We start from the raw sequence: 22,407 nt of genomic DNA, 5'->3' as shown, positions 1-22,407 counted from the left end.
CATTGCCAAGCAAGGAGGGACCCACTCTTTCTCTCTGTGTGAGGCAGCAAGAGACCTTCTCCTTTGGGCCCACTCGAATCACACAAAGCTAGTGACAAGGTTAGTGCAGGGCAGGATGAATGTTTAGCAGACCAACTCAGCCACAACAATCAGGTCATCTCTACAGAATGGACTGGATCCAGCGGTCTACCTAGATCTTTGGAAGTTGTTGGGAAGACCAGTGATAGACTTGTTTGCAACTGCCAAAAATCACCAGCTTCCACTTTTTTGCTCTCCAGTGCTGGACCCAGCAGCATGGGCATTGGATGGCATGCTTCTGGACTGGTCACACAAGGAACTTTATGCCTTTCCACCTCTAGGAATGATCAGGGAGTTGTTACAAAAGTTCCAGTCTTACGAGAATGTATCAATGATCCTCATAGTTCCTTTCTTGCCTCTCAGGGAATGGTTTCCAGACCTGGTAAGTCTGATTTTCCCAGGTTATTCTCCCAAAGACAAAAACTGTTCAGACAACCACACATACTAAGGTTCCACCAAGGATCATCTACTTTGGTTCTGACAGGATTCAGACTGTCGTCTAACTCTTCAGAGCAAAGGTTTTTTTGAGAGAGGCTGCAAAGGCAATCTCGAAATAAAGAAGAAAGTTGTCCTCCAATGTCTATCAGTACAAGTGGAACATTTTCCTAGCTTTGTGCAGAAGAAATCAAGTCTCTTCTTCTCAAATATTTGTGACAGAGATCGCCTGTGTTCTTCTGCACCTAAGGACATCTAGAGGATTGTCTTCTTCTACAGTCAGAGGATATTGGGCTATGCCAAGCTCTGTATTTAGGCACAGAGTATTAGATTTGTTTTCAAATCAAGATTTATCGGACTTGATCAAGACTTTTGATACCTGCAAATGTAAGGACACTTGGCAGGTATCATGGAATTTAGACATAGCCCTGAAATGGCTGTCTGGTCCTCCTTTTGAACCTTTAGCTTATGCCTCACTCAGGAATCAGACAACCTCTAGCTTCTACCTCACTCAGTAATTTGATTGCTTTAACCTTGGCCATAAGAATGAGCAAAAGGGTTGGTTTCTCTAATGGAGATGGTTTAGTCTCATTTACTTTAGGCTTCCTCACTAAGAACGAAAATCCTACAAAACCTTGGCCCTGTTCTTTTACTATCAAGAACTTGTCTAGTATAGTAGGAGTGGAAGATGAGCTCCAATGAGAGCTCTCCAGTGAGAGCTCTGAAGTTTTACATTCACAGGACTGAAAACATTAGAGGACCTTCCAATAGCTTGTGGTGCTGTGTTAAGAACCCCTCACATCCTCTCTTTAGGAACACCCCTTTGTTCTTTCTTAGAGACCTCATTCGGGATGCCCATTCTCAGTTAGCAGTGGAGGTTCTACCTGTTTTGAAGGTAAAAGCTCATGAGATTAGAGCAGTGGTGACATCTCTGGCCTTCAGACATAATTTTTCGTTAGCTTCCTCCAGTTCAAGTACTGGAAATGTAAGTCAGTCTTTGTGAATCATTATCGTAAAGAAGTGGAAACAATTTTTAATGATTGCAGTACCTTGGGTCCGTTCGTATGGCTGGCATGGTAATGGGAGAAGAAGCATAGGAAGCATTCCGCCCTACCTTACTCTTTGCTTTGTAAACCAGTGTTGAGTCCTTGGGGAGTCCAGGGGTACTTGGTACTGATACCCTCCAGAATTTTTGGTAGGGTAGTGGTTTTTAATATTTGGTCTAGGTAGTTTTGTCAGTATTCTGGCTTTTTGTTGTTGTTCTACTGTGCCCAGGCCAGGGGCAATGTCTGTGCTTTACTAGCGCTTGTGAATTCCTTGCTGTAAGCCCCCCGCTATGTAGTAGGTGACCCTGGTAACACCACACCTTTAGTAAGTTGAGAGTAGCTGAGCCAGATGCACTTTTGTCTGCTATAGCTCTCTTAACAGGAAAGCAAACAACAAGCATTATGCTAATGCTGACAAGATTTTTCTATTTGCATGCTTTTACCAATAATAATTGCAATAGTTGTTCATCCATGAATCCCACCACCTAACAATGTGTGAATCAGTTATGTAATTACTTGGTAAGTTACTTAAACAAAAGTTATATTTTTATAATAAAATAACGTTTTGTTTATACTTACCAAGTAATTGCTGAATGGGAGCCCACCCTCCTCCCCTCTCATGGATGAAAAGGCATAAATAAAATTGAGCTTCTTTGCTGAGTTGTTTACCTATTAAAATACCTTGGTACTGGCCGGGTTACCGACCTACACTGAAACAAAAGAATCACTGCCGCGATTTTCAAATTTTAGCTACCGGTACTTAGAAATAGTACTTAGCTATATGTAATTACTTGATAAGTATAAACAAATTAGATTATTATTTTATTATAAGAGTATAATTTTTCTGTTTCAAAGATTCAGTGTTTTTTATTTTATGCTCCAATAATATTTTATAAATCTTTATGTTCCAGGAGTCAAACATAACCTTTGACCAAGGAAATAACAGTCATCACCATGGGAGACAGAACTCTTCCCCCTCAGGTAGAGGGTCATCCCCAGGTTAGTTTGGTTGTAGTTCCAACCAAATTTATTTTATTTGTCTTTTTTTTATAAAGCTTTGTGTTTTGTTTATGAGATCTTCATTATGCCAGTTGCAATTAAGTAAAAATTCAATATTTTTACTCATACTGGGTAGCATTTTACATTTGAATGGTCAAATTGTATTACATCCAGTAAATACAATTTTGTACATGAACTTCCCTGCCAGATATATACTTAGCTATAGTCTCCGACGTTCCGACAGAATTTCAAATCTCGCGGCACACGCGACAGGTAGGTCAGGTGGTCTACCTTACCCGCCGCTGGGTGGCGGGCGTATGAACCAATCTATCTCTCCAGTCAGATTTTTTTCTGTCGCTGAAGCGATAACAACTGTTGTCGTTTCTTCCGATATCTTCTTCATTTCTCGCTTGCCTGGAGATTGATTTGAACATTTTGGTGACGTATTCGCTCTATGTTGGCTTGGCATACGCTGATTGTGGACCGTTATTGACTTTGCGCTGGATTTTCCTGTAGAATGTCTGATTTTGATTCTGTTTCCAAAACTCCGGTTTTGTTTAGAGTATGTGTGACCGATGATGTAAGGTGAGGTTACCGAAAGCTGCGGTGGACCCTCACTTTCTGTGTTAAATGTAGGGGGAATGAATGTTCGTTTAGTAACCCGTGTCAAGAGTGTGAGGTTTTGAACGAAGATGAATATAAGGCTCTTTCTTCTTATATTAGGAAACTTGAAAGGGATAGGTACGTAAAGCTTCTTCAAGGAGCTCGAGCAGGTCGAGAATGAGTGAGAATGAAACTAACATTAATGTAGTTTTAGAACCTTCCTCCCAGGTCTCAGCTCCTGCTCCCCGCACCGAAGCCGTAGATTCGTCTTCGGAGGCGGCGGCCTCAAAAAGCTTCCTTGTGTTCTAAGGAAGACAAGAATCTTCGTACTGAGCAAGGTAAGAGTGTCAGTGATGATAAGTGCAGTGTACCCAGTGATGTGGAGGGTGCGTCTGACCGGCTCCTTAGTGCCTCCAGGCCTAGACCTCTTCCAGACTCCCAGTTCCAGTGGAGGAGGAAAGTCGAAAGCCGCAGGAGGGCTAGGGAGAGCCCCCACCGGTCAGGCGTCCCCTCGCAGATCCTGAAGTTCGCTCCCAGGCTGCCTTGGATCGTAAGAAGAAGAATATTCTTCGCCAGTGTTTTTCGTCATCCTCTTCTCCTTCGCCGAAGCGTGGGTGGAGCTCTAAGGAGGCGTCACGCCCGTTGAAGAGGGCTGCGGAGGCTCCCTTCAGTACGTTAGCGTCCAGCCCAGAAGACTTTTCTGATGTAGCTTCCTTGCAAGCAAAGAAGCCTAGGAGATCCGGTGATCGCCCTCCTTCTCCCGCGCCTCGCGCTGAGCTTGCTTCGGAAGAAGATGCCTGGGGACTCTCCTTCTCGAGTACTATCGGGCCTACAAGCTCAGATCACAGCCTTGGCGGACTCCTTGGCATCGAGATCGCGTAGAGGAAGGATTTGTCTCTCCCGATCAAGAGATCGAGGCGCGTTTCGTCGGAAGAGCGCTCTCCTTGTAATCGGCGTTCTCCTTCTTTGGAGGATTCTTCTACTCATCGTAACATTTCACGAGAGGAACACCACTCCCGCTCGGAGGTGTCGAGACGCCATTCGACGGATAGGCGCTCCTTGGACTATGAAGATTTTTCCTCAAATCGGATTCCTGCCTCGGGTAGACGCTCAGCCCCTTGCTGTTTCTCCTTCTTCTAGAGTTCGTGCAAGAAGAGAGAGTCGCTCAGGTCATAGAAGACTTGGTTCGTCGTCGCCGTCCTCTTCTTTCTTCTCCTCGTCTTCTCAGAGAACCTAGGGAATGCCCTTCTGAAAGTAGGCGCACTTCTCCTTCCGACTACTGTAGTCGGGAGGGCGTCGGATAACGTGACTGGTAGCGCTCATCGCATGGAGTTCGCTCCTCCCCTGTAAGACATCAAGAGTCTAGTAGGAGCCCTGCTCCTGGTAAGCGTCATTCTTTTAGTAGCTGTTCGCCTGGAGAAGACACCTTGATCCTCGTTTGCTTCGTTCTCCTAGTAGGCGCTCTTCGTTCTCGAGACTCCCTACTCCTCATCGGTCTCCTCTTGCTAGAAGTCAAGAACGCCTCAAGCGCCTGCTTCTGTTAGGCGCTCGGAGCCTTACAGACGTTCTCCCCTCGGTAAGGACCAAGATCTCGCCGAACGCCCTGTTCCGTTTAAGCGCTCGGAGCGTAGCAGCCGCTCTCCGCTTCGTAGGCATCAAGAGCCTCTCGAACGCCTGCTCCTGAAAGGCGCCCTATTTTTAGCAACGTTTCGCCGCTTGGTAGGCGACCAGGATTCCACTAAGCGCCCTGTAACAGATAGGCGCTCGGCGCCTAGTAGCCGCTCTCCTCACGATCGCGCCAGGATCTTAGCAGGCGCTCTCCCTCTCGTAGTTTCCCTAGGGATAGAGTGGTCTTTCTAGAGAAAGGAGTCCCTTCCTCTTTTGATGTTAAGAGTTTTGTCTGCACTTAGGAAGGAATGCGAGTTTAGACAAGAATTTTCGGATAGCGTCCGTCTTTTACAACTCGTCGTTCTCTGTACGCCTCTCTACTTTGGAATCTCTCCTCATTCAAGACGTTTGTCTCCTTCATCGCACTGTACCCCAGCTAGGAAATCATCTAAGGACTCATAAGGATCCTCATCCTCGTTCTCCTCATCCTCGTTCTCCTCTTCAAGAAGACCAGGAAGCCTCTGAGGAAGAAAACTAATACATCGGCAGCAGTTTCTTCGTACAAGAAGCTCACAGAGCTTCTCCTTCAGGAGTTCGGAGAGTCTTTGAGCCCTACTGCTCCTCCTTCTCCACACTCGTTGTTCTCCACAGCGAAAGCAACGAAGGATCTTCGTGTGTGAGAATGAAGCCGACTCTTTCTATGAAGAAAGCGCTCAAGAGTTCGGTTCATGGATGCGCACTAAAGAGGAAGCGGGGAAAACATGTTTGCCTTCCCTCCGTCGAAGCTTTCAGGAAGGACAGGATTTTGGTATGAGACAGGAGAACCCTTGGACTGGGCCTTCCGTCTTCAGCTGACGCAGATTTTTCGGCACTAGTAGACGCCACTAGAAGATCAGCTTTGAATTCGGCCAGAACAACGTGGGCAATGAATGAAATGGATCACATTCTAAAAGGCATTTTTAGAGTCTTGGAAGTTTTCAACTTTCTCGATTGGTCCCTCGGAGTCCTAGCCAAGAAAACTCAAGGACCGGACACGTTTTCTCCGGAGGATTTGAATTGTGTCTTATCCTGTATGGATAAATCGGTGAGAGATGGGGCCAGCGAAATAGCTTCACTGTTTGGAGCAGGGGTCTTGAAGAAAAGATCAGTATTTTGCTCATTTTTAACAAAGTCGGTCTCACATGCTCAGAGATCGTCTTTGCTTTTTGCCCCTCTCTCTACACAGCTGTTTCCTAAACACCTGGTTCAAGACATTTCGAAGACTCTCTCTGCCAAAGCTACGCAGGACCTTCTAGCACAGTCTGCAAAGGAAGCCGCGCCCTACCTTCCAGACTAAGACAAAGAAAGCTAAGCCGACCTCTCAGAACCCTTTCGAGGGGCATCTACCTCTAGATCCTCTTCGTTCAGAGGTCGGAAACCAAACAGAAGAGGGAGGACTTTTACGAAGTCAATCAAACCTCCCAAGTAAGACTCAAGTCCTTCAGACAACTGTAGGCGCCAGGCTTTTACAGTTTGCAGAAGTCTGGGCCCAGAAAGACGCAGATGCCTGGACCCTGTCAATTTTGAGAAGGGCTATCTAATCCCGTTCTCTTCGAGGCCTCCCTTGACGAATACCCCGAGGGAGTTGACGGCCAGATACAGGGACCCCATCATGAATCAAGCCCTCCGACTAGCGGTAGATCAGATGCTAGAAAAGGAGGCGATCGAACTAGTGGCAGATCATCTTTCGGCAGGCTTTTTACAACCGCCTGTTCCTAGTTCCGAAATCCTCAGGGGGATGGAGACCGGTGTTGGATTGAAGCGCCCTGAACTTCTTCGTCGAAAAGAAGAAGTTCACGATGGAGACCACTGCCTCGGTGTTAGCAGCACTCCGTCCAGGGGACTGGATGGTGTCCTTGGACTTACGGACGCTTACTTCCACGTACCAATCCATCCTTCCTCGAGGAAGTTTCTAAGATTCATGATGGGGGGAAGAATCTTCCAATTCAGGGCCCTGTGTTTTGGCCTCTCCACGGCCCCCCAAGTCTTTACGGCCATCATGAGGAATGTGGCACAATGGCTTCACCTGGAAGGGGTGAGGATTTCGCTCTATCTCGACGATTGGCTTATAAGGGCCAATTCCAGAGATCGTTGTCTGAAGGACTGTTGAAGAAAACCTGGATTTGACTTATTCCTTAGGACTTCTGGTCAATCTGCAGAAGTCAAGTCTGATTCCCGCTCAAGAGTGCGTTTATCTGGATCCGGATGAACTCTCTGAGTTTTCGGGCTTTTCCGTCACAGGAGAGGATAGCCCGGGACTCGAAAAGTAACAACCTTCTTAGGGAAAGAAGTATGCACAGTGAGGGAGTGGATGAGTCTGCTGGGGACGCTCTCCTCACTGGAGCAATTTGTTTCCCTAGGAAGGTTGCACCTGAGACCGCTCCAATTCTTTCTTCATCGGAATTGGAGTCGTCCTTCTCAGGATTTGAAGTTCTCCCTGTCAATTACTCTTCAAATCAAGAAGGAGTTAGCATGGTGGGCGGATCCCGACAAGTTCTCGCAGGGACTGCCTCTTCAATCCTGAAACCCGAAACCAACCTGGTGTTGTTCTCCGATGCGTCGGAACAGGTTTGGGGGGTGGGGGCGACTCTGGGAACCAAGGAGGTGTCAGGAACCTGGATGGGGGACCAGTCTTCCTGGCACATCACAGGAAAGAACTAATAGCCGTGTGGCTTGCTCTGAAGGAGTTCGAGTCACATGTGACAGGAGCAGTTGTGCAAATAACTCGGACAACACCACGGCTCTGGCATACATCAGGAAACAGGGGGGGACGCATTCCTTCTCTCTGTACGAAACAGCAAGAGATCTTCTTCTGTGGACAGAAGAAAGGGGGATAAAACTTCACCAGATTCGTACAGGAGAAAAGGAATGTAAGGGCAGATCTCCTCAGCAGGAAAGATCAGGTCCTTCCCACAGAGTGGACTCTGCACCAAGATGTTTGCCAGAGCCTTTGGAAGTTGTGGGGCAGGCCTCTCTTAGACCTGTTTGCAACTTCAAAAAACAAAAGACTGGATCTGTATTGCTCTCCCATCTCGGATCCAGGAGCAATAGGGATAGACGCTCTCCTACTCGATTGGAAAGGACTCGATGTATACGCGTTTCCCCCCTTCAAGATTCTGGGGTTGACTTAAAAAGTTCGCAGAGTCAGATTCCGCGAGGATGACTTTGATAGCTCCCTTTTGGCCAGCACAAGATTGGTTCACAGAGGTGCTGGAATGGCTAGTGGATTTTCCAAGATCACTTCCTCTAAGGAGCGATCTACCTCATACAGCCCACTTCGACAGGTACCACAAAAACCTCCCCCGCTCTCAGTCTGACTGGCTTCAGACTGTCCAGAAACTGGTCAGAGCGAAGGCTTTTCGTCAGCAGCTGCTAAGGCAATCGCTAGAGCGAGGAGGTCTTCCACATTACGAGTGTACCAATCAAAGTGGGATGTCTTCAGAAGATGGTGCAAGAGGAATAACGTTTCCTCTTCCAGTACCTCTGTGAATCAAATTGCAGACTTCTTTTATTCTTAAGACAAGAATGTGGCTTAGTCGTTTCGACGATTAAAGGCTATCGTAGTATGTTGGCGAATGTCTTCAGGCACAGGGGCCTCAACTTATCGGAAGATAAGGACCTACAGGACCTTATTAGGTCGTTTAATACAACGAAAATGCAGTATCCTAAGACACCTAGCTGGAATTTGGATGTAGTCCTTCAATTCCTTGGGTCCTCTAGGTTTGAACCCCCTAATTCAGCCTCATTCAGAGACCTTACCAGGAAGACACTGTTTTTTGATGGCTCTAGCTTCCGCCAGAAGAGTGAGTGAGCTTCAGGCGATTGATGGTAATGTGGGTTTTAAGGAGGACTCTCTCATTTGCTCTTTCCTTCCTGGTTTTTCTTGCAAAGAATGAGAACCCATCAAGTCCATGGCCCAAGAACTTCGAGATTCGTGGGTTATCTTCTTTGGTAGGAGAAGAACCCGAGAGAACTCTTTGCCCAGTGAGAATGGTGAAATACTACCTTAGAAGAAAGAGCAACTGAAAGCCAACCGAGAGGTCCTGTGGTGTTCAGTAAAAGAGCCTACTCGTCCATTGTCGAAGAACGCATTGTCCTTCTTCTTGAGAAGTCTCATCAAGAAGCACACGGATCCTGCAGAGAAGAACATCTTAGGCTTCTTAAAGTGAAAGCACACGAAGTAAGAGCCATAGCAACTTCTCTTGCTTTCAACAAGAATATGTCCGTGCGAAATCTGATGGAGACAACATTCTGGAGATGTCAGTCAGTGTTCGCGAACCACTACTTACGTGATGTGAGAATCACTTACGAAAAATGCTTCGCCTTGGGCCCGTACGTATCTGCGGATTCAGTGCTGGGGCAGGGAGCTGGAACTCATCCTGTAGTAGTATCCCAAATTTTTTCCCCCTTGTATTTGTTGTTGTTGGTTGCCTTAAAGAGGATGCATGAAGGCATCTCTTTAGGTCGTAATACTAATCTTTAGTAGTTTGGTTAGGTGGTCTGATGAGTGTGGCTCCTTGCAGTAGTAGTGGTTAGGACCTGTTAAGATAGGGACGAACTCCCTTTAACAGGATCCGACTTGGATTCTACCACACAAGGGATCACATATCCCCAGTGGTAGATCCGAGAGTCTTTCAGCATCAGGTCACGTCCTAGCTGTAGCTCTCCAGGCAACGCAGACTCGAGATAATATCAATGAAGTCTTCTGCCTGAACAGGTAAGAACCAAGGTTATTTATATCCTACAACATCAGTTGTTTCTTATCTCTCCTTATTACTTTAGCTGTCTCTTACCCTCCACCAAGGGTGCCAATCAGCTAAGTATATATCTGGCAGGGAAGTTCATGTACAAAAATGATATTGTTAAACTACAATAAAAGTTTTGTACATACTTACCTGGCAGATATATACGTCTAATGGCCCACCCCCAGCCTCCCCTCAGGAGACAGGTGAAAGAGAAAAAATCTGGCTGGAGAGATAGATTGGTTCATACGACGCCACCCAGCGGCGGGTAAGGTAGACCACCTGACCTACCTGTCGCGTGTGCCGCGAGATTTGAAATTCTGTCGGAACGTCGGAGACTATAGCTAAGTATATCTGCCAGGTAAGTATGTACAAAACTTTATTGTAGTTTAACAATATCATTTTACTAATACAGGCAGTCCTTGGTTATCAGCTCTAGTTTTGCAGCACTTGTGATTTTTTTGGTAAAAAAAAAAAAAAAAAAAAAAAAAAAAAAGGCAATTTTCACCGCTTGTCTGGTACCATTAATTGCCAACCTTAGATTAAGCATCCAAACTTTCATTGAAAATAGACATTGCCTTAAACCCCTTAAATCTATTATTGAGAGATTTGTTCATGAAACTTACCTGTCATATATATATAGCTGTATTTTTCCGAATCCGACAGAAATTTAAAACACTTACGACACACGCAGTGGGAGTCAGGTGGTTAGTACCCATTCCCGCCCCCGCTGGGAGGCGGGTATCAGGAATCATTCCCCATTTTCTATTCATAATTTTTCTGTCGCCGGTGCTGGAAACACCTGTTTGCAGCACCTCCGTCCAGATTTTGGAAACTTACTAGCTACTTGAGTATCCCTTTTGGTTTTTCTTTGGTATCTGAATTGGATCGGTGGCTTGGCACACGTTGACTTTGGTTTGAATTGATTTTGGTATTGAATTTTCTTTGATCAAGATGTCAGGGTCTAGTTCTACTAGCGCTAGATTTTGTTCGATGGCTGAATGTAGAGGTAGGCTACTGAAAGCTTCAGTAGACCCACATTCTGTTTGTAAAGTGTGCAGGGGGAATGAATGTACGTTTGAAAGTCGTTGTAAGGAGTGTGAAAGTCTAACAGAGTCGGAATGGAAGGCGTATGAATCCTATCTTAAGAAACTTGAACGAGATAGGTTAAGGAGGTCTTCCTCCAGGAGTGTTTCAGGTAGGCAAGATTTGAATTATTCTCCTGCTAACCCTCCTTCTGTAGATTATGCTCCTACCCCTGTAGTGTTGCCTCCGGCCCCTGAGACAGTGTCGGTAGAAGGTAATACGCTATCGCTAATTCTTGAGTCGATTCGTAACTTAGAATCAAAAGTGTTAGCTCTGGAGAGCAAAAGTGAAGAAAAGTGCAGTGAAAGTGCCCCTTGTGTAGTGGAGGGTGCGTCAGATCGGCCTCATTTCGCCTCTAGACCTAGACCTCTGCTTGACTCCCAGATCTCGGGGAGAGAGCATGTCGAAAGTCGAAGGAGGGTTACGAGGAACCCCCACCGATCTGGCGTGCCTTCGGCAGCTTCTGACGAACATACCCAGACTGCCAAGGAGCGTGCGCGTGCACGTCTCCTCAAGGAGTGCTTTTCTTCTTCTGAAGCTTCCTCCCCGCGCAAGGGGTGGAGCTCGCATACCGCATCACGTCCGCTGAAAAGGACGGCTCGCGTTCGGGACGCTTCACGTCCAAGTTGTTCTCCGGAACTTTGCTCGTCGCCGGATAGTGAGTTTTGCTGCTTTTTTCCTCCGCAGAAGAAGCGTAAGGATTCGTCGGAGGCGGAGTCTTCACTAGATGTTTCTTTCGAGCGCCGAAGTCGCGCTAAAGTGCGTGAAGCGGCGGTTCCTGGGAGTAGCAAGAAGGCGTCCCCTCGCCGCTCTTCTGCTCACAGGATCAGCCCCTCCCCAGAAAAGGAGGCTTCACCTACAAGCAAGATTCTTCAGTCTCTTCAGCAGCAACTTCGAGATGTTTTTTCCTTCGAGAAAGACTGCTCCACGTCGCCGTAGGATGACAACCTTCCTGTGAAGAGGTCGAGCGTTCTCCCTCTCCCTCTCCTCGCTCGTCTCTCTCTCCGTTTGAGTCTCCCTCTAGAGTTAGTCCTGCTCCCCAGCAACTTTCTAGAGGAGGCGAGAAATTCGTTTCTCGCTCTCGTGAAGCGGTTGTTTCCGCTGATACGAAACTTGGTGATAAGAAGCGAGTTTCCTTAGATGCAGAACGCGCTTCTGCGAAAGTCAAACGCTCGTTAGTGGACGCCGAAGGTGACTCGGTGCAAGTTTCGCGAGCGCCAGTGGACGCTCAGCGAGTGTTAGTGGACGCTCGGCGCGCACCAGTGGACGCTCCGCGCGCACCAGTGGACGCTCGGCGCGCATCAGTGGACGCTCGGCGAGCATCAGTGGACGCTCGGCGCGCACCTGTGGACACCCAGCGCGCACAAGTGGACGCCAGGTGTACAACTGTGGAGTTTGAGCGCGCTTCTGTCGGCGCCAGTAGATTGGCTTCGGACGCAAAACGCGCGCTTACGGACGTCAGTTTTCCACTTCCGCAAGCACAAGCGGAGGCGGGAACTCTTCCTGTTCGCCGTTCTTTCTCTTTTGAGAAAGCTCGGGACTCTTCTTTACTTCCTCCGACTTCTCCAGTGTCTGAAGAGGAAGTCAGTGACGCTTTCGTCGAAGTGGACGAAGAACAGCAGTTGGCTCCAGTTTCGACGGACTACAAGGTTTTGACTCGCTTACTTCAGTCAGCCTTTGCAGACACCTTCCAACCTGAAGCTCCACGTACTCCTCCCTCTCAGTTTTCGTCTTCCAAAGCTGCTAAGATCTCGGGCTTTGTGAGGATGAAGAAGTCGCTTTCTACGAAGCAAGCTTTTAGGAAGGTCCATGATTGGATGGAAAAGAGGAAAGCTTCGGGCAAGACTTCTTTCGCTTTACCACCTTCAAGACTTGGTGGCAAAGCGGGTATGTGGTATGAGACGGGAGAAAACGTCGGGGTTAAGCTTCCAGCCTCAGCTCAAGGAGACTTTTTGGTAGCATTGTAGACGCCACCAGAAGATCTTTTTTGTCTTCCTCGAAAGTCGCTTGGACACATAGCGAGTTAGACTTTCACCTTAAAGGCCTCTTCAGGACACTAGAGGTTTTTAATTTTCTTGACTGGTGCCTGGGGGTATTGGATGCCAGGTCCAGGAGTTCTGATTCCATCACTCTGGGGAGCTGTCCAGTGTATTGTCTTGCATGGACAAGGCCGTCAGGGATGGTTCTGAGGAATTGGCTGCTCATTTCAGCACGGGACTGCTTAAGAAAAGAGCACTTTTTTGCAATTTCACTGCAAAGTCAGTCTCACCAGCGCAAAAAGCGGAGCTTCTTTTCGCGCCTTTCTCAGAACATCTCTTCCCCCAGTCGTTGGTTAAGGACATAGCGGCCAGTCTCCAGGAGAAAGCAACTCAAGACCTTCTGGCTCAGTCTTCTAGGAAGCCTGCTACTGCTTCGGCTTCTGGGTCCTCTGCTTCGAAGAAGTCGAAGCCCTTTCGACCCGCTTCTTCCTCGAAGCCAGCCCCTCGAGGAAGAGGCTCTTTCAGAGGCAAGACTCCCGCTCCTTCCAAGAGCAAGAAGTGAGAGGGAAGTCCTTCAGACACCGGTAGGAGCCAGACTTCTACATTTCGCGGAAGCCTGGGAAGAGAGAGGTGCCGACGCTTGGTCTCTGGACATCGTCAAGAAGGGGTACAGAATTCCTTTTCTGTCGTTACCCCCGCTGTCTTCGACACCGAAAGATTTGTCTCCGTCGTATCAGGGAGAAAAACAGAAAGTGCTTCACGATCTATTAGATCAAATGATCGAGAAGCAGGCAGTGGAACAAGTCTTCGACCGGAGTTCTCCGGGGTTCTACAACCGTCTGTTCCTAGTGCCGAAGCAGTCAGGGGGGTGGCGCCCTGTTCTGGATGTCAGCAGTCTGAATCGCTTCGTGACCAAGCAGAAGTTCAAGATGGAGACACCTCAATCCGTGCTTGCAGCTTTAAGACCGGGGGATTGGATGGTCTCGTTAGACCTTCAGGACGCATACTTTCACGTCCCCATCCATCCCCGTTCAAGGAAATACCTGCGGTTTGTCCTGAAAGGGAAGATTTTCCAATTCAGGGCACTCTGCTTCGGTCTCAGCACGGCGCCGATGGTGTTCACCGTTCTGATGAAGAACGTTGCGAGGTGGCTCCATCTTGCGGATATAAGGATCTCTCTCTACCTAGACGACTGGCTTATTCGAGCCTCATCGCCAGACAGGTGTCTGAAGGACCTGCACACGACTCTGTCGTTAGCGAAGTCCCTGGGACTTCTGGTGAATCTCGAGAAGTCGCATCTGACTCCTTCTCAATCCTTAGTCTATCTGGGGATTTCAGATGGACTCAGTGGCTTTTCGGGCTTTTCCGTCCCAGGGGCGACAACTCCAATGCCTGGACAAAGTGTCGGCCTTTCTGGGGAAGGAAACATGCTCGGTGAGGGAATGGATGAGTCTGCTGGGGACCATTTCCTCACTGGAGAAGTTTGTTTCTCTGGGAAGGTTGCACCTCCGACCACTTCAGTTCTTCCTCTCAAGCAATTGGTCTCGCAAACAAGATCTAGAAGAGGTCTTGTGTTTGACAGAGGAAGTAAAAAAGCACCTCATTGGTTGGTGGTTGGATCCAAAGAAGCTCGCGGAAGGTCTTTCGCTCAAGCTTCGGAACCCCGACCTAGTGTTGTTCTCCGACGCGTCCTCCACCGGTTGGGGAGCAACACTGGGAGGGAGAGAAGTGTCAGGCACCTGGAGAGGGGAACAGGTGTCCTGGCACATCAATCTAAAAGAACTCTCAGCGGTTTACCTCGCTCTGAGGTTCTTCGAGGAGGAAGTCTCCAGCAAAGTGGTGCAGATAAACTCGGACAACACCACAGCCTTGGCATACCTCAGGAAACAGGGGGGGACGCACTCTCACTCTCTGTTCGTCATCGCGAGGAATATCCTGATGTGGGCGAAGGCGCAAAACGTCACGATCCTGACAAGTTTGTGTCAGGCGTGGAAAAACGTTGCGAGCGGACCTTCTCAGTCGGCAGGGACAGCTTCTGCCAGACGGAATGGACCCTTCACCAGGAAGTATGCCAGGCGCTTTTGGAAGCTGTGGGGACGTCCTCACGTGGACGTTTTCGCAACTTCCCGAACAAAGAGACTTCCGCTGTATTGCTCCCCAGTTTCTGGACCCGGGAGCAGTGGCAGTAGACGCCCTACTGTGGAATTGGTCGGGACTAGACGTGTACGCTTTTTCCCCCATTCAAAATACTCGGGAAGTAATGAGGAAGTTCGCTGCATCAGAAGGAGCGAGAATGACCCTCATCGCCCCCTTCTGGCCAGCGGCCGACTGGTTCACGGAGGTGATGTCCTTCCTAATAGACTTTCCGAGGACGCTGCCCCTAAGGAAAGATCTACTCAGACAGCCCCACTTCGAGAGGTACCACAAAAACCTCCCCGCTCTGAGTCTGACTGCGTTCAGACTATCAAGAAGTTGGCCAGAGCGAGGGGTTTTTCAAGACCTGTGGCAACGGCGATTGCCAACGCAAGGAGGCCCTCCTCAGTCGCAGTTTACCAATCAAAGTGGGCTGTCTTTAGAAGTTGGTGCAGAAGGAAGGGCATTTCCTCCACCTCAACCTCTGTGAGGCCAGATAGCAGATTTCCTTCTTCACCTTAGGAAAGAAGCGAAACTAGCCGTTCCCACGATTAAGGCTACAGAAGCGTGCTTTCTGTGGTCTTCAGACATAGAGGACTCGACTTAGCGAATGATAAAGACATTCATGATCTCATTAGATCATTTGAGACCGTGAAAGTTCTCCAGCCTAAGGTACCATCGTGGAACTTAGACGTGGTACTAGAAAGTTCCTCATGTCGAGTCGATTTGAACCGCTCCATTTAGCCTCGCTTAGGAATCTTACTAAGAAGACTATTTTCCTAACCGCTCTGGCGACGGCGAAGAGGGTTAGCGAAATTCAAGTCATAAGCAAGCATATTGGGTTCAAGGAACATAGTGCTGTTTGTTCCTAAGTCCTACGTTCTTGGCAAAGAACGAGAACCCTTCCAACCCTTGGCCGAGAACGTTCGAGATCAAGGGGTTGTCGGAGCTAGTGGGACCTGAAGCTGAGTAGAGTCCTGTGTCCTGTCAGGGTTCTCAAGTTTTACTTGCAGAGAACCAGAGCATGCAGAGGTTCTTCGGAGAACTTGTGGTGCTCTGTGAAAAAACCAGATCTTCCGATGTCGAAAATGCACTGGCGTTCTTCTTAAGAAGTACGGTTAAGGAAGCCATGAAAAGTGTGGTGAAAGTGTACATGGAACTTCTGAAAGTGAAAGCCCACGAGTTGAGGGCTATTGCTACTTCGGTGGCGTTTCACAAAAATATGGCAATCAAAGACATTTTGAGCGCCACTTATTGGCGAAGCAATTCGGTGTTCGCTTCACACTACCTGCGGGAGGTGAAAGCAACATACGAAAATTGTTACTCGCTAGGACCATACGTCGCTGCAGACACTGTTTTGGGGGCAGGAGGTAGCGCTCATCCTATCCTTTAATGGTTTAGGTGAGTTTTTAACTTGTGTTATGGTTGTGGGGTTGACCGCCTGCGGCGGATCTCCCTTCCATTAGCTTAGTCTATGTGGGATACTTTTGGTAGGCTACGCCAGGTGGTTTGGTTTTTACTTCGTTGCCCTCATTTGTATGGTCTATGGTCTAGTCACGTCGTGGTCCTCGCCCCTGTTGACAGATCTCTGGAGTGCACCAGCTATATAGGTCTCTACCTCGCTGGCAACTCTAGTAGCAAAAGCAGACTTACGCGGCAGTAACCACGAAGTCAGCTATGCTAACAGGTAAGGAATCAGAATATCAATTATCTGCATATATATGTTTCCTAAAATCTTCTATTCTGTCTACTCCCACCACCAAAGGTGGATTCAGCTATATATATATCTGACAGGTAAGTTTCATGAACAAAATGATATTGTATGTACAATTAAGTTTGTTCATACTTACCTGGCAGATATATATAATCAAGTACCCACCCACCTCCCCTCAGGAGACAGTGGAAATTAAAAATTATGAATAGAAAATGGGAATGATTCCTGATACCCGCCTCCCAGCGGCGGGAATGGGTACTAACCACCTGACTCCCACTGCGTGTGTCGTAAGTGTTTAAATTTCTGTCGGATTCGGAAAATAGCAGCTATATATATATCTGCCAGGTAAGTATGAACAAACTTAATTGTATCATTACAATATCATTTTTTCTGCGCCTGATATACAATAGTGTACCACAGGTAATGGGTGACCTGTGATTGTGAGATTGTTCTTGAATGTTTTTAATACAGTCAGCCCCCAGTTGGCGACAAAGGTTCTGTTCCTGGGGGCCTGACGCTAACCAAAAATCATTGCTAACCAAAATTCAAAAGTCTACGGGCACCACAATCCACCTTATGGGGCCCTAGACTTGTTAACGATGCCTAAGACAGTGTCACGGCCAGATATTGTGCCCTAATATGTAATAACTCTTTAATGAAGATGAAATTTTATTTGCCTAATCATTTACTAGAGTCTGCAAGGTAGTTCTTCAAAATTTAGTGTCAGATTCAATTAAGTTAAATAAGTTGAAAAAGCAAAAGGGAATGATTAAAGTATCGTTAGTAATATGATAATTGTTGCTTAACGCTACAGTGATAAACAATTGAACAATAACAGTTGTTTTGCTACAACAACTGAACCGACCGAATCTGATAATAACAATGCTTTGCTTGCATTTCAGCCATTGTACAATAGAAAAAAATTGCCATAGTAACGTTACAAATGACATTAAGTAGAACAGGACTTCAATATTTGTTCCGATACGTTATACGAACCATTGGTCCTTTAACAATAGGAATGTAATCGGCGTCGGCTGGAAACGGTCGTAAGCTTTGAACAAGGAGGTTCAATAGTTAACTGCTTGTCCGGTAGTCGGGTGTCCCTGTCGTATGCTAAGGTTTGTTCATGAAACTTACCTGTCAGATATATATATAGCTGTATTTTCCGAAGTCCGACAGAAATTAAAAAACTTACGACACACGTAGTGGGAGTCAGGTGGTTAGTACCCATTCCCGCCGCTGGGAGGCGGGTATCAGGAATCATTCCCATTTTCTATTCATAATTTTTCTGTCGCCGGTGTTGTAAACACAGTTTTCAGCACCTCCGTCTTGAATTTAGGAAACTTGGCTACTATAAGTACCCCTTTTTGATTTTTTGGTATCTTGACTTTTGGATCGGTGGCTAGGCACACGTTAATTGTGGATTTGATTGATTTTGGCTTGATTTCTCTTTAAATAAGATGTCTGGTTCTAGTTCGGCTAGCGCCAGGTTTTGTACCAAGAGTGATTGTCGAGGTAGGCTACTGAAAGCATCAGTAGACCCTCATACTTTGTGTAAGAGTTGCAGAGAGCATGATTGCATGTATGAAAGTCGCTGCAAGGAATGTGAGTGTCTTTCTGATTCTGGATGGAGAGCGTATGAGTCCTATCTGCGTAAGCTTGAACGGGATAGGTTAAGGAGGTCTTCCTCCAGGAGCGTTTCAGGTAAACGGCAGGAAGTTCATGTTTCTCCTACTAACCCTCCTTTAATCACTACTCTAACCCTGTAGTGTTGCCTTCGGGCCCTGAAACAGTGGTCTGTAGAGGGTAATACCCTTACACTTATCTTAGAGTCGATTCGTAATTTAGAATCTAAAGTGCTTGCCTTAGAAGGCAAAAGTGAAGGTGCAAAGTGCAGTGACAGTGCTTCCTTCGTTGGTGGAGGGTGCGTCAGATCGGCCCCATTTCGCCTCTAGGCCTAGACCGCTGCCAGACTCCCAGGTTTCAGGAGAGGGCATGTCGAAAGCCGCAGGAGGGTTACGGGGAACGCCCACCGATCTGACGTGCCTTCGGCAGTATCTGTTGACGTTACACAGACTGCCAAGGAGCGTGCGCGTGCACGCCTCCTGAAAGAGTGTTTCTCTTCTTCAGAGGCTTCCTCCCCGCACAAGGGGGGTGGAGCTCTCATTCTATTTCACGCCCGCTGAAAAAGGAGCGTTGGTGATCGTGACGCTTCACGTCCAGTTTTGGCTCTCGAGAGGCGATCATCGCCTGAGAGTGTGTTCGCAGCCTTCCCGCCACAGAAGAAGCGTAAGGAGTCATCGGATGATGACTTTGTTGAGCGCCCCCAGTCGCTCTCGAGCGCGTGCTACGGCAGTTTCTGGGAGAAGGAAGAAGGCGTCCCCTCGCCCCTCGCCTTCTCACAGGATCAGCCCGTCACCTGGCAAGGAATCCTCTCCTACTGAGAAGATCCTGCGCTCTTTGCAGCAACAGCTTGCTGACGCTCTTGCTAAGAAAGGGACGCAACCACGTCCCAGGAGAAAGGATGACCGTCTGCCTGTGAAGAGATCTAGAAGGTCTCCCTCTCCCTCTCCTCGCTCGTCTATCTCTCCACTTTCTTCGCTGCTAGAGTTCGTGCGACTCCCCAGCGGCTCTCTGGAGGACGTGAAGAGGATTTTGCTCGCTCGCGCATGAAGCGGTATTACCCCGCTCGTAAGCTTGCAGTGCGAGAGCTCGATACTTGCGTGAACGCTTCGGTGCAAGTTCACGTTCCTGACGCTCGGTCGGAAGCCAAGCGAACGCCAGTGGCATCTAAGAGTGCACCAGCGGAAGCAGAGCGCGCACGAGATGTTAAGCGCGCCTTAGTAAATGTCATTCGCACGCCAGTGGACGCCAAGCGTGCGCCAGCGGACGCCAGCAGCGCGCGAGTGGACGCCATCCGCGCTAGTTGCAGCCAGGCGTGCGCCAGTGGACGCCAGGTGCGCCAGTGGACGCCAGGGTGGACGCCAGGTGTGCGCCAGTGGACTCCAGGTGTGCGCCACGCGGACGCTGGGTAGGACGAAGATGTGGAGTTTCGTCGCCTCCCACCTGTTTGTGATGAGACTTTGCAAGTTGCTCCGGGTCTTAGAGATACGACCGGAGTTTTCTATTAATGAGTCAGCTTTACCTTCCACTTCACAGCAACGCTCCTCGTGGAAACTTAGACCAGATAGTCTTGGTCCAGCCTATTTGCCTCCAACTTCACCTGTGTCGGAAGCAGAGGTTAGTGACGCTTCGGTTGAAGTGGATGATGAAAAAACCTTTGGCGGCAGTCTCTTCCGACTACCAGGTTTTTGACCCGCCTTCTTCAATCAGAGTTTGGAGAGACGTTTTCACCCGGAAGCTCCTCGCTCTCCTCCTTCACAACTTTCTTCGTCCAAGATCAACAAGGTCTCGGCATTCGTCAGGATGAAGAAGTCCCTTTCAACTAAGAGGGCTCTTCGTAAGGTCCATGACTGGATGGAGAAAAGGAAGTCTCAGGGAAAGACTTCTTTTGCCCTGCCACCTTCGAGACTTAGTGGGAAGGCTGGCATTTGGTATGAGACGGGAGAAGACGTAGGTATTAGACTTCCCTCGTCAGCCCAAGGAGACTTCGCCAGCATTGTGGATGCCTCGAGGAGGTCTTACCTGTCCTCTTCGAAATTTGTTTCATGGTCTACTACGGAATGGACTACCACCTTAAAGGCTCTTTCGGACGTTAGAGGTCTTCAACTTTCTAGATTGGTGTTTGGGAGTTCTGGATGCCAAGTCTAGGAGTTTCCGACTCGATAGTCTGGGGAGCTGTCCAGCGTAATGTCGTGCATGGACAAGGCCGTCAGAGATGGTTCGGAGGAGCTTACAGCTCACTTTTGCACAGGGCCTCTTGAAGAAGAGATCCCTGTTTTGCAATTTTACAGCGAAATCTGTTTCTCTGTCACAGAAAGCAGACTTGCTCTTCGCATCCTTTTTTTTTCGGATCATCTCTTCCCCCAGGCTATGGTAAAAGGACATTGCGACCAGTCTACAGGAGAAGGCCACGCAAGATCTCCTCGCACAATCTTCAAGGAGACCTGCGGTTCCTTCGTCCTCGGGAGTTTCGATTCTCAAGAAATCGAAGCCCTTTCGAGGTAGTTCTTCCTCGAGACCAGCCCCTTGAGGAAGAGGGCACTTCCAGAGGCAGAGCCACGGCGCTGGCCAAGAACAAGAAGTGAAGCAGAAGTCCTTCAGTCACCTCGGTTGGAGCCAGGCTTCAGCTTTTTGCGCAAGCCTGGGAAGAGAGAGGTGCGGACAAATGGTCCGTGGACATCTTAAAGAAGGGTTACCGGATCCCGTTCCTGAAACCACCCCCACCCCCGCTGTCTACGACACCCAGGGACATGTCTCCTTCCTATCGGGGAGAAAAGCAACAAGTGCTTTACGATCTGTTAGATCAGATGATCGTGAAACACGCCGTAGAACAGGTCTCCGACTTGAATTCCCCCGGATTTACAACAGACTGTTCCTGGTGCCAAAGCAGTCGGGGGAATGGCGACCGGTACTCGATGTCAGCAACCTGAACCTCTTTGTCATCAAGCAGAGGTTCAAGATGGAGACACCTCAGTCAGTGATGGGAGCCTTAAGACCGGGGTGGGATTGGATGGCTTCACTAGATCTCCAGGACGCGTATTTCCACGTCCCCATCCACCCCCAGTCCAGGAAATACCTGCGGTTGTCCTGAAAGGAAAAGTGTTTCAATTCAGGGCTCTCTGCTTTGGACTCAGCACTGCTCCATGGTATTCACCCTACTGATGAAGAACATTGCAAGGTGGCTTCATCTTTCCAATGTCAGGATCTCTCTCTACCTGGACGACTGGCTCGTACGAGCCTCCTCGAAAGACCGGTGTCTGAGGACCTTCACACGACTTTGTCGTTAACGAAGTCCCTGGGCGCTTCTGGTGAACCTCGAAAAGTCACATCTGACCCCTTTCTCAGTCTTTAGTCTATCTGGATTCAGATGGACTCAGTGGCTTTTCGGGCTTTTCCGTCCCAGGGGCGACAACTAGATTGCCTAAGCAAAGTGTCAACCTTTCTGGGGAAGGAATCATGCTCGGTGAGGGAATGGATAGTCTGGCTGGGGACCATTTCCTCACTGGAGAAGTTTGTTTCCCTAGGGAGGTTGCACCTCAGACCTCTTCAATTCTTCCTTGCCGACAATTGGAGCACCAAAACACTTTGGATTCGATTCTGGTGTTATCAGAAGAGGTAAAGGAACACCTAAGATGGTGGACCGACCCTTTGAAGCTCGCAGAGGGTCTTTCCCTCAAGCTCAGAACCCCGACCTAGTGTTGTTTTTTCCGACGCTCTTCCACGGGGTGGGAGCAACACTGGGGGGAAGGAAGTGTCAGGCACCTGGAGAGGGAACAGGTGTCCTGGCACATAACCTCAAGGAGCTGGCAGCAGTTCATCTGGCGCTCCAGTTCTTTCAGAACGAAGTCTCCGGCAATGTGGTGCAGATCAACTCGGACAACACCACAGCCCTGGCATACCTCAAGAAACAGGGAGGAACCCACTCTCGATCCTGTTCTTCCTTGCAAAGGAGATCCTGTTATGGGCGAAGGCACACGACGTCTCTATACTGACGAGATTCATATCAGGGGTAGAAAACGTCCGTGCAGATCTGCTCAGTCGACAAGGTCAACCTTCTGCCGACGGAGTGGACCCTTCATCAGGAAATATGCCAGAGGTTGTGGAAGTTATGGGGATGTCCTCTCGTAGACATCTTCGCAACTTCCAGGACAACGAGACTCCCGCTGTACTGCTCACCAGTTCTAGACCCAGGAGCAGTAGCAGTAGACGCCCTTCTTTGGGACTGGACGGGACTAGACGTATATGCCTTTCCCCCGTTCAAGATCCTAGGGGAAGTAATAAGAAAATTCGCGGCATCAGAGGGAACGAGGATGACTCTCATC

At 48.5% G+C, this 22,407-nt stretch overlaps 2 protein-coding genes across 2 annotated transcripts in view; one reads left to right on the top strand and one right to left on the bottom strand.

The window, feature by feature from the left end:
- The window catches only part of LOC135221688 (uncharacterized), a gene marked incomplete in the record, with an annotated part of 360,943 nt that overhangs the window by 179,835 nt on the left and 158,701 nt on the right, over window positions 1-22,407 (bottom strand).
- LOC135222183 (uncharacterized) overlaps window positions 2,459-22,407 on the top strand; it is a 58,615-nt gene continuing 38,666 nt past the window's right edge. The window contains exon 1 of the mRNA XM_064260340.1: window positions 2,459-2,558. Within this exon, the coding sequence (XP_064116410.1) occupies window positions 2,514-2,558 (45 nt within the window). The 5' untranslated portion in view covers window positions 2,459-2,513. The remainder of the gene's footprint in view (window positions 2,559-22,407) is intronic.

The sequence above is a fragment of the Macrobrachium nipponense genome, chromosome 3 (assembly GCF_015104395.2).
Source record: "Macrobrachium nipponense isolate FS-2020 chromosome 3, ASM1510439v2, whole genome shotgun sequence".
In the NCBI taxonomy this organism is placed as follows: Eukaryota; Metazoa; Arthropoda; class Malacostraca; order Decapoda; family Palaemonidae; genus Macrobrachium; species Macrobrachium nipponense.
The sequence above is the reverse complement of the archived record's forward strand: the minus strand, read 5'-3'. Positions and strand labels throughout refer to the sequence as shown.